The sequence below is a fragment of the Micropterus dolomieu genome, linkage group LG10 (genome assembly GCF_021292245.1).
Source record: "Micropterus dolomieu isolate WLL.071019.BEF.003 ecotype Adirondacks linkage group LG10, ASM2129224v1, whole genome shotgun sequence".
Taxonomy (NCBI): Eukaryota; Metazoa; Chordata; class Actinopteri; order Centrarchiformes; family Centrarchidae; genus Micropterus; species Micropterus dolomieu.
The window spans coordinates 4,474,147-4,485,650 of record NC_060159.1 but is presented as its reverse complement, the minus strand read 5'-3'; the positions used below and the strand labels follow the sequence as shown (position 1 = coordinate 4,485,650).

The 11,504-nt window shown below is 40.4% G+C and overlaps 1 protein-coding gene across 1 annotated transcript; it reads right to left on the bottom strand.

The window, feature by feature from the left end:
• On the bottom strand, positions 1 to 11,475 carry LOC123978189 (G-protein coupled receptor family C group 6 member A-like). Its single transcript, XM_046061348.1, has 6 exons — positions 11,267 to 11,475; positions 9,128 to 9,419; positions 6,498 to 7,148; positions 6,306 to 6,431; positions 5,277 to 5,492; positions 1 to 255 (listed from the first exon to the last, which is right to left on the bottom strand). The coding sequence occupies exons 1-6, from the start codon at positions 11,473 to 11,475 to the stop codon at positions 1 to 3; spliced, it is 1,749 nt and encodes a 582-aa protein (XP_045917304.1).
• Positions 11,476 to 11,504: the final 29 nt, after the last annotated feature.

The following is an 11,504-nucleotide window of genomic DNA, read 5'->3' as shown; positions in this document are numbered from 1 at the left end:
TCAATATGTTCCTTCAGCTGCCACTACTGATGTCTCCACATCTGACATCAGTTTACTAGGGACCGACAGAAATAGAGCTATGGGGATTTTAGACTGTGAGTCTGAAAGCTGGTATGCAGAGCCTGAGGTGTTTTGGCTGGACGGTGAGGGAAACCTCCTCTCTGCTGGATCTACAGAGACAGTCAGAGGTCCTGATGACCTCTTTACTGTCAGCAGCAGAGTGACTGTGGAGAAGAGACACAGCAACAGCTTCACCTGTAGAGTCCAACAGAAGGACATCAACCAGCCCAGAGAAACTCCATCCATGTTCCAGGTAGAAACGTTTTGTAAATTGTATGATGTGTTTATTGTTTTAGTTTCAAACAGCTGAGGTCTAGTTTTCTATAAATGCGATCTGTGTTTTATGATTTCAGAGGATTTCTTTGAGGTCCAGTCCAGTTCTCCTTCCTTCATTATTAGTTTGTCCTGTTACTTGTCTTTTTTGTGTGGAGTAAGTGACAAATAAATTGCAGTGCTTTGTAAATGTCAAGTTACTCTCACAGGGTTAATGGGTGATAGTGAGATGAATTGCAACTGTGTAAATTCATTCGATCAAAATGTCAGTAGCCATTTTACAGTTCCATTTTACTTCCAGTCAGTCAAATTGTTAGGTTCCTTATTTTTACGATCAATTCCCATATACCTTCCCATAAAGCAAGTCTTTTATATTTGTTGCCTCTTTTTTTTTTACACAGAGTGCAACAGTTTTATTTTCTTCTTATGTGAAATGTTTCTTAAAGCTAATAGTAAAGATTACAGAATGTATTTCCATTGAGGTAATCACAAGAGTGAAAGACTTCCCTCTTCAGGACTCAATCACTTAACCCTAAATTACATTTCAGTCACTATTTGCACCATAGTCCTGATTTCTTCAGATTCTCTCTCCATCACTTTCTGCAGTAAAACAGTGCTGAAAGTTCAACATCCGTCAGTGTGTGTGTTAGCTGGAGAACAAGCAACAGGCAGCAGCCACACACAAACACACACAAGTGAAGTAAACTTATAAAAGGCTAAAAGTGACCAAGGTACAATAATTTAAAATGGCTATAATCTAAGTTTTTATGACCACAATGCATCGATTGACAATGAGAACAGTGTGAAAGGTGCCACTCGTAGTGATGGACCTTCAGAGAATTATGAGCTGAATCTGCAGCTCCCCTCAGCTTTATGGAGCTTTAGAGTGAGTTTCATCTCATTGTTATCTGTCCGACAGCAACTTTACTGTTTTAAATCACTCTCACTGCTCTCATAGAGTCAGAGTAAAAGCTGTAAAAAAGCCACTGAGCACTACCTGCTCAGCGGGAAAAACCCAGTTAGAGACTAGCTAGGGAACATAGTGGAGCAGTTTGCAGCTGAAGAGCCAGATATTTCCCTCAGGGGTAGACAGGTGAGCCACATATTTGTCTCACGTGCAGGTGCAGATGGGTGAGCCAGATAGGGCCGTAAAGGAGACAGCTGTATAGAAACAAAACAAAACACAGACAATGTCATCACACAAGCGCTAATGTCACAGGCCTCAAGAATGAATAACTTGTGAAGAGATATTGTGTCGTGTTTTGTAGAGGAGAAACAGAGACAGGGGACGTTCCTTGTGATCGTGCTTACACGATGTAAGCATTTTTTATGAAATCAGGAAAAATCTACCAAGGTGACAAAACAATGTTATGTTTGTTTTTCTGAGCTGTTAAATATCCCATGGTCTCCAGGACCTCATACAGAATATCAGGCTCAAAGACATGTGACATGAACAGCTGAATGTGTATTTGTTGTGCCTCTATGTCTTATTATGATTTACAGTTTTATTCGGTCAGTCAGTTTTCAGATTGAGCCAGGGGTGTAGGAGCAACTTTGAACATGGGGGGGGGGCTGAAGGGCTAGGCGGTTTGGGGGCATGCCCCCAAAAACCATGCTATTGCATATAACCTGCTAGATATCCACAGTACACATGTATTCAGTTATCTTAATGTTACACCTCTGAGCTGTCTGTGATGTTCCCTGTGTCTCACTTGGCCCCGACTCTCCCTGCAACAAATGTTTGTGAACACAGAACTGTCTTCAATGCAAACTTTGATGACATGTTGTTGGCCTAACAAAGTCTTTTCAGAATTTACTATGTCTACTAGCTATCCACACAACTTACAAGCTCGTCCTCCTGTGACCTCTGTCCTCGTCCTCTTAAAATACTGTAGGATGCTCGTGACATTTTTTTTAAAACTGTTAATGGACATGTAACAGGTTTTTAAGGCCAAGGATGGTCACCGACAGGGGCAAACACATGGCCCAGGAATTTGTCCCTGGTCAGTCCACTCTGCTGTCAAAGCATTTGGCGGGGGTGCTGGGTCTTCAGAGACATTTATTCCTGTATTCTTGAGAATGAAAGTACAATACATAACTAAATGAGCCTTTAAAATAATAAAACTAGAAAACTCTCTTTAACTCTCCTAAAGTAAAGAAATCAACTCAGGTGAGTCCTTGAATACAATAAATAAATAAATAAATAAGCCATATCATCATCATTCTTACCATAAACTGGTGCTTTGACTCTGTTTTGCTTTTGCTCTCATCTATCGCCCTATTGCTTTCTGTCACCTGTTCACCATATCAGAGCTAGTACTGGTGCCGCTGCCCAGTGGCAGGTAGAGTACTCATAATCTTTACTCAAGAAGAAGTACAATTACTCTATCTACTATATATTTAAATATATATATCATCTACTGTGCAACAGGTTATTTATAGGGACTGCATTTTGCTTTGCTTGTTGATCATCTGTAATTTAGCCTTTTCTGTTTAAAACAATTATTTTCCTTTTTAAATCTCCATGAATGTGTTGATAAAATCACTTTAAAATATCAGTTTGCTGCCTAGCCACTATGTTTGCTTGTCTCTGTTATTATGGACATGTAGCCTACCAAACCACTTACTTTGAAATAACACAGGCAGCCCATACAATCTGATTATTCCCAAATCATCTATATAATCTTAACAATGCAAAGAATCATGTGACAGCAACACGGGAGAAACTCGTTCTTGAAGCAGGTAAACCTACATTCAGAGGAAGCTGTGCGTCAAGCGTAAAGCCCAACGCTTTTAACACGCCATTAATGGAAAGTGAAAGTAGTCACTTACTGGTGTTAAAGAGTGACGCAAGGTGCTTTCCAGCATGCCACCAGTACCATGGTGTGCTGGATTTCAGTTGTATTAGTAGAACAATAAAGCCTTAAACTGAAAAGGTATTTGCCTGATTTTCTAAATGTTTGCATCTGCCCAGCTCTGTGCTGTGAGAAGTGCCAGAGACCAGGGCTGATCGCGTAACTGCGCACAGCCTGGATGACAGCTAATTTCAGTTAATGAAGCAAAATGCAGATTACAGACTGGTGAAGTTATGAAGGTATGAATGAAAACTGTAGCGAAATAAAAAGTACATTACTGGCCCAAAGAAAATACTGAGTAAAGAGTAAATGTAGGCTACAGTTTTAAACCCACTCCTGCTGCTGGCGTCCCCAATACTGTCTTCAAGTAGGCTTTGAGTAACAGCAGCACAAAAGAAAAGTCTGTAGCCTAATATTGAGGCACTTTGCTTGCACCTGCCTCCAGCGAACAAGCAGACTAAACATGGTCAAGTAAATAACAACCAGACAGAACACAAACCAATACTTGGCAGACAATCATTGTGACAGCAACACGGGAGCAGCTCGTTGTCGAAGCAGGTAAACCTACATTCAGAGGAAGCTGTGTGTTGTGCTTAGAGGCCAACAGGACTGTTCTATCCACCCATGTTTCCCACCCCTGCTGCTGGCGTCCTCAGTACTGTCTTCAAGTAGGCTATAAGTAAGAAAAGAAGCCTAATATTGAGGTACATTGCTGCACCTGCCTCCAGTGACCTCCCCTTAACTTTTCACCAACTTTGTCTTCTGTCACATGTTTTCTACAGGTCTACATGATTTTTGTCCTCGTTTCAACTGTTTATTTAGCCTATGTCTGATGCAGAGTGTATGATTGATTGACTAGTCACTCATAGTAAAGCGCCTCGGCTATGAGCCAACTTTGTAATTCTCTGGCAATTTCGGAGTTGGCTCATAGTGTGAGTGACTAGTCAATCAATCACATGTATAACGGCTCCTATGCGTAGGCTATGCTTACTACTATGTATTGTCAGTTGTAGATCTCTTACTGTGTTGATGCTTGTATGTTGTTCCTCAAATGTAAGTGGCTTTGGATAAAAGTGTCTGCCAAATCAGTAAATGAAAATGCAAAGTCGCCCATCATCTGGTTTTCATCAGTATCACTGAGACAGCCCTTCTCAGAGTCACTAATGAGCTCTTAATGAATGCTGATGCAGAATCAAGCCTTTTGCTTGGTGTCCTGTTTGACTGACGTGTTTTGAACGTATCACTAAGCTGGTCCAGTCGTGTTTTTATCATTTCAGAAATATTGCTAAAAGAAGATATATTTTAAATTCTAGAGATGCAGATGCGTGTGTGGTCCATGCTTTGATTTCCTCTTGCCTGGATTATTGCAACAGCATCTTCTCTTATCAAAAAAACGTTGAAACGACTACAGACCAGAACCAAGAGGTACAATCACATCACACCTTTTTAGTCTCTTTACATCCCAGTCATTTAAGATCTTTAGCCAAGGGTCTCCTGTCTCTTCCTGAGTCAAGGCTAAAAAATGAACGGGGACAGAGCTTTTGCTATCAGGGTCCAGAGTCCTCTGGAATGACCTGCGAGAGGAAATTTGACTGTCTGAGTCAGTGTCTTTTCTAAAATCGTAAATCATCGTAAAGCATATCCTGAGTTTATCTGAGCCAGTTTTTTTATTTGCTTGTTATTATTTCTTATTTTGCCCTTCATGTATTTTATTATTCACTCTGGTATTTCATTTCACCTTGTGTCTCTGTAAAGCACTTTGGAATGTAAGTGCTCCATAAATGAAGATGTTTATTATTATGATTATGTTTATTGATATTGTTAATAATGTGCAAGTCTTTGCAGTCCTAGCATAATTAATCATACAAATGGGGATAACATTGTAAGCTTCTGGACAGTCCTGCAGGCATACATGGACCACCTCCACACAAATATGCCCAATTATAATACTGTCTGTTTCAGGCCCTTAATGTCTTCGGTGACCACTTGACCTTTTGTCTTGACTCTGGTGCTATAGTGCCCCAGGACACATGGACAGTGACTACACTGTTAAAGTGAGTGGATGCTGTGCGTATGGTGTTGTCTTACCGTGGTATTGGCTGTTGAAAGCCAGGTGAAATTTTCCTGATAGAGTTCTATTTGTTTCGTCAGGACATCGTATTTCCCAATCCTTTCAAATCGTCTGCAGAGTTCATCCTTTTTCCATATGATTAGATCATAACCATTTACAAAATCACCATTTTCGTCAAAGTAAAAAGTCTGGCTGTCAAGGTCGAACTTCACCTTCCTCAGTTCCTCAAGAAGCTGCCAAGCAAAGAACAGAATGTCAGTTAAACTGCTCCCTTTGGAGTTTGTCACCATAACTTACAATTTTCAAAACTACTAAAAGAATTTTAATGGTGTGTTTATATAGAAGGCCTTGTGTTAGTAGCGCAAGTTTGACTGCTGAATTATTTGTGTTGACTCACATTACACCTTTTACTAACATATATTGAACAAGCGAGCTATAATGGTTGGAGCACAAAACATTGTCCATATATACTATGAGTGATTTTGCCTATGTTGACTGCTGACTGCAGGGGAAACGGAAATGTTAAGGAAATTAGAACTGAAATTTATCCCAAAAAAATAGAGCCCATGCACATAGACGGCAACAATAACGACAGTGGAGGTCGGAAACTCAGTGGCTCGCTGCTCCAGTTAATCCAGTTATTAATCCTAAAGTTGAAAAAACAATGATGTGAATGCTGGTGTTTATTCGTCCAGAAGCTCAACAGCTTTCTGTCAGCTAACAGCAGCTCAGTCCCTCCACCCAAACTAGCTCTCCCCACACTACACTCTGCAAAGCTCTGCGATACGTGTGAATTCTTTCGTTGAGTTTGCTTTATTTGCGTTGTTGTGTTGTCATGTCACCCGTTGCAAATTCAAGTCTCTCCACGTTTTTTATTGACTCTAATCCTGACATGAGAAAAATTTTGCTTCGCTTTCTGTGTGGACACACAGTAAGGGAAGGAAACACACAGTACATTCTAATTCCTACATAACATAAAGAGGGTACTGTAAACTTTCAAATTTGAATTTGTGCTCTCTCAATGTCAAGATCATTTAAATTCTTACCTTATATGGTGGGAAGTTAATTTCTCCCAAGCATGTGGAACTGCCGCAGTTTAGTAGCTTTTTGAGAGCATTTGCTACGGCCCACACGGCTACTCTGCTTAAGAAGACTTCACTGGTATCCAGAGCGTTCACAAGGTAGTCATCATTTTGTTCTTGGGGATCCTGGAACTTGCATGCGTTGGGAGATTTGATTTTCAGGAGTTCAGTTGAGGGACAATAGGAAGGGGGCTTGCTGGAGTAACATTCTGGGGTGCAGTTGAATCTCAGGTTCTTGTATTCTTCAATGAAGTTGTTGTATCCTCCTGGGGTTGCAGTAAGATTCTTGAGATAAGTATCAAATGATATATCCTTGCCTGCAACAAAGCTAAAGCCCAAGATGTCCCCAACCTTGTTTATGCCATCCATTTTGGCAAGGGACAAGCTCCTGGACCAGCCATCACTGGCAATCCAGGTCCTTGATGTGTTGGTCCTGATCATCTCCTTAAAGAGATCTTCGACCAGCTGTGTCTTGAGGATAAGCAGTACCACCTGGGCACTGGAGGAGCGGATCTGCTCAGCGACCTGCTGGATACGTTGCACGCTGTATGAATTATCAAGGTAATTAGGCAACACCTCCTGGTAGGCCAAGCACACACTATTTGTCTCAGCATCTATGAGGAAGCTCTGGAAAGCTGCTCTTCCATATTCGTCATCCCCATACACCACCCCGACCCAGTCCCAGCCATAGTGATTCATCAGTGTGGCGACTGCTTTGGTCTGGTGCTTATCGCTGGGAACAGTGCGTAGAAAAACTGGGTAACGAAGCTTATCACTCAGTTCTGGTGAAGATGAGGTGCTGCTCAGCTGACAATGAGATAAAAATGTACCAGAAGAATTTGAAACACACCAAAAATGAATCAGCTTTAATAATAATTTGTGAATAACAGACTGTGAAAATACAGTCCTAGTATTTGCTATAGCACCCAAACGTCCCTTCAAATCCGCAAATTTCACCCATTTCACAACAAAATTAAGGGATATACATTCAAACCTTAGTAGGATTAGTAATATTAAAATATTTACTTGTTTGAGGTCTTACCAGGAGTTAGATGAGAAAGTCACTAAAATCCAATCTCAGGGTTCAGTTTAACATCCAAGCAGATTGACTGGAAGTAGGGGCAAACAGCTAGCCTCATATGCAACATATGCATACATATTCTACATCACACATTACCTGTACAGGACTTCTAAGGTGATGCTGATGTGTTGGGCTTGCTTGCTGTTGTACAGTAAGAAGATTTACATGTGTAAATATGACAGATTTGGAGATAGATGGAGCTTGGCTAACTGTTTTCCTCTTCCATCCATTCTGTTTATGCTAATCTAAGATGATGTCTGATACATGTCTTGGGCCTGTACTGAATGTATAGACTTGAAAATGAAATTGATCATGCAACTCCCTGTAAGAAGCCAAACATATTTTCCAATATCTTGTAGTGTGTCTTGAACAAATGCAGGTTAAACATTAAAGCCTCCACAACTAATACATTATTACAAACCTCATTTCTATAAAAAGTTATTTTTCCAAAATGCGATAAAACAAAAATCTGTGATTTGTTAATTCACGTGAACCTTTATTTAACTTTCAAAAGTACAAAGAGAAAGATTTTCATCATAGTTATACTGACCAGTGTCAAAATATAAAAAAGTTATATATAAGGGAACATTTCTGAATACAAGAATGCAAAGAATTTAGGTCTTTCAAAATAAGATTCAGGGAATTTGATGACATCTTATTGTGTAAAGGGTAAGGTCAGAAACCACTGTTGAATATGCGTGACCAAGCCCCCACTGCCTAAGAAACCGTCATGCTTCTGTGACAAATATAGCAACATGGTCTTGGATGTACTTTGGAAAACCGTTTATTTAACATGGTCTGCTGCCGCATCCAGAAAAGCAGCCTGAAACTGTACTACGTAAGGCGGAAGTCAGTTCAATTGTATGCAGAAACACCGCCGAGTTCTCTGGGCCCACATTTCAACTTGTTTCCGGGGGGAAACGTGCCAAAGATGGAAAAGCCCATCCAGATTGTCATCAACAAAAGGTGCAAAAGCCAGCATCTGGGATGGTATGGGGGTGCATCAGTGCCCACAGCCTCAGTGAGTTACATGTGTTTGAAGGTACCATTATCTCGAGGCATATATAGGAATTTTAGAGAGACATATGTTGACATCAAGGTGATGTCTCTTCCTGGGACACCCATGCTTATTACACCAGGACAACGGCATGTCTCATTCTGCACAGGCTACAACAATGTGGCTTCGTAGACGCAGAATATTTGTGCTTGACTGGCCTGCTGCTCGTCCAGATCTGTCTCCTATTGAAAATTATTGCATGTAGAAGAGAATCAGACAACGGGGACCACAGATTTTTGAGCAGTGGAAGTTTTGTATCAAGCAAGAATGGACAAGAATTCCAACTGCAAAACTGGCACAATCAGTGTCTTCACTTTCCAAGAGATTAGAAAGTGTTAAAAAGGAAAGGTGATGTGACACAATGGTATTTTTCCAAATTTTGTTTCTAACTTTGTTTAAACATAGAAAATAAAATTACATTTGTGGTAAAACTATTGAAAATATTTTCTTTGTACTTAAGTCATTTAAATAAAGGTACATGTGAATTAACAAATCAGAGATTTGGGTTTTTATTGCATTTTGGAAAAATATCCCAACGTTACTGGAAATGGGGTTTGTAAATTCCCACAATTAAGTCTATCAACCAGGGCATGAAACACCCTCTATGTCTAGACTCTATTTGCTGATCAGAAAGTATTTGTGACTCACTAGAGGAACCATGTACACATTCAGCAGTCTGGCCACAGCGATGGACACCTCCGAGTACAATGCTCCTAAAATAATCTTGACTCTGGGCCTGAAGTCAGTATAGTCGCACTGTATTTCGAGAGAACTGTTGACTGCGAGCATATGCCCCACATTCTGCAAAGCTTTGCTTGCATATGAGCATGTGTCACACATCAAATATCCAAGACGCACTCCCGGGAGGAAGCCAGCTCTATTTATCTCCTCAATTTCGTGGATTGCAGACAAGGATTTCAAAAAGGATGCCAGATCAAAACTGAAAATGGCAAACAAACAAAAAAACAGCAAGCTATTCACACATTTTTATACATGTAAATCTTTAAAGACATTTTGGTTAGAGGTGTTTCAGTTCATAGAAGTTACATTATATTTTAAAAGCCCATGAAGTCACAGGTGCAATATCCTGTGACTATTGTCATATATCAGACATGCTGCTGGTGTAACATGGACTGTGGGTTTTATGAAGCGAAGTAATCTGTATTCGTAATGTAAGATGTTCAGTTTTGTTTATTGTGGAATGACTCATCTGATCTATGTTCATTTTCAAGTTCAAAATCCTATTTAGGGGTTGTACCAGAACAGGTTCACATGGTTTAATTTTCAAAAAACACCATGGTTATGTCATACTGCACATTGTTGCAGCTCCTCTTTCCACCCTGTGTGAAGGCTTCGTTTTAGCTGTTTCCCACTGCAAGTGATGCATCTTGCCTCGACATGGACTTTGTTGGGAGTTGCACATGCGCAGTTCCTTGTTAAGGACTACTAGCCAATCAGAAGGCGGGTCGTGAGAAGCCGGTAAACACGGCTTCAGTTCAGCTGTACATGTTCCCCTTAACAGCTTTGCAACATGGACTGGAGCAAGAGTTTCAGAGTGGTGAGTTATTAATCTGTAACAAAAGTATCTTTCATCCATAAAGTTTTAAATGAGCTCTGTCTCTACATCACAGGAACAACTTTCTGTCCATCGACTGCCTGGAGGGTAGCTAGTGTTTGGAAGGGAGAGGAGAGCTGTGTGCTGCAGCTCAGAGTGTATTTCCATCAATGTTTTTTAAGGGTGTGTTGGACTAGCCGCTTGGCGAGCATTATGACGCACATTTTGTTGTGACATAACAGGCATTAAAGGGAAGCGGCTAGACAACAAACGAGCTGTTTTCAGGCATTTCAGAGCAGAGTTTTCTGTGGGAGATGGGAACTCCCTTTGGGCTGGACTTTGGACTTTTTCACTTTGCAAACCTATTACATGCACAAAAAAGAGATGTAACTCAATAAAGGAGAGGGAAAAAGCTACAACGCATAATATGACCTCTTTAAATTAAAAAAAAACAAACAAACTGATAATGTACCCAAGTGCTCTCACAGGCAAAAAAATAAATAAAGTCAAGAAGAGATCATAGCATTGACTGAAAAGATGTAGATAAAAGCCAGATTTTATTGAAGCTACCCCCTCGCAAAACAAATGATGAAACTTGTGAAAAATATATGCCAGTAAGTTAGACATATACATATATGTATTTTCCCCCACTCCTAGTGCACTGCACCAAACTCATAGCTATTTCACTTGACTCAGAGAAACAAATTTTGACTGTGTAGAGTGGCACTTTCTCTTCATGCTTCTAAGTAGAATGAACGTTGGCTCAAATATACTAAGAATAATCTACGTACTGTACCTTTGCTGTGTAGCTATGCCCCTGTAATGTGTAGCCGAAAAGATACAGATAAATATAGATACATAAAAATTTCATTAAAATTTAGAATCTGGTGGAGGAAAACCATTTGAATCAGTCCAAACTCTTTACAATTCCTACTTGGAAACACATGTAGCAGTGTCATATATGGCCAAAATCCCTTTCATTTGGTCTTATCATACCTTGAAGAATGGTACGCACCATCCGTTTATTAAACACTGCCAGAATCTGGTCTGACATTCAGACATATCTTGATAGTGCTATCATACTTCATAATAATACCCCCTTCCTTACCAAACCAGCTCTACCAAATGTGGAGGCACACAAGAATAAAATAACACTACAACTCACTTACTTAAAATGAAAGATGCACTTCCTGAAACATACATGTAGTAAATATATCTGTTCTCATACTCACTCTGAGCAGTGGAAGCTGTCAGGTCTAATCCGTTCACGAAGAGCCTGCACTTTATGATGACATGGCAACATTATACCTATCACAACGTCCCCGGGAGCTTGGGCCCCACAAATGCACTCAGTAGGGTCACGAGCTCCCACATGAGCCGGGATGCCGCTCAGCATTACCAGGGCCAAGAGGAGGCTGCACAGCAGACGATGCTTCTGCATCATGAATGGCGCAGGTAATAAAGCTCTTC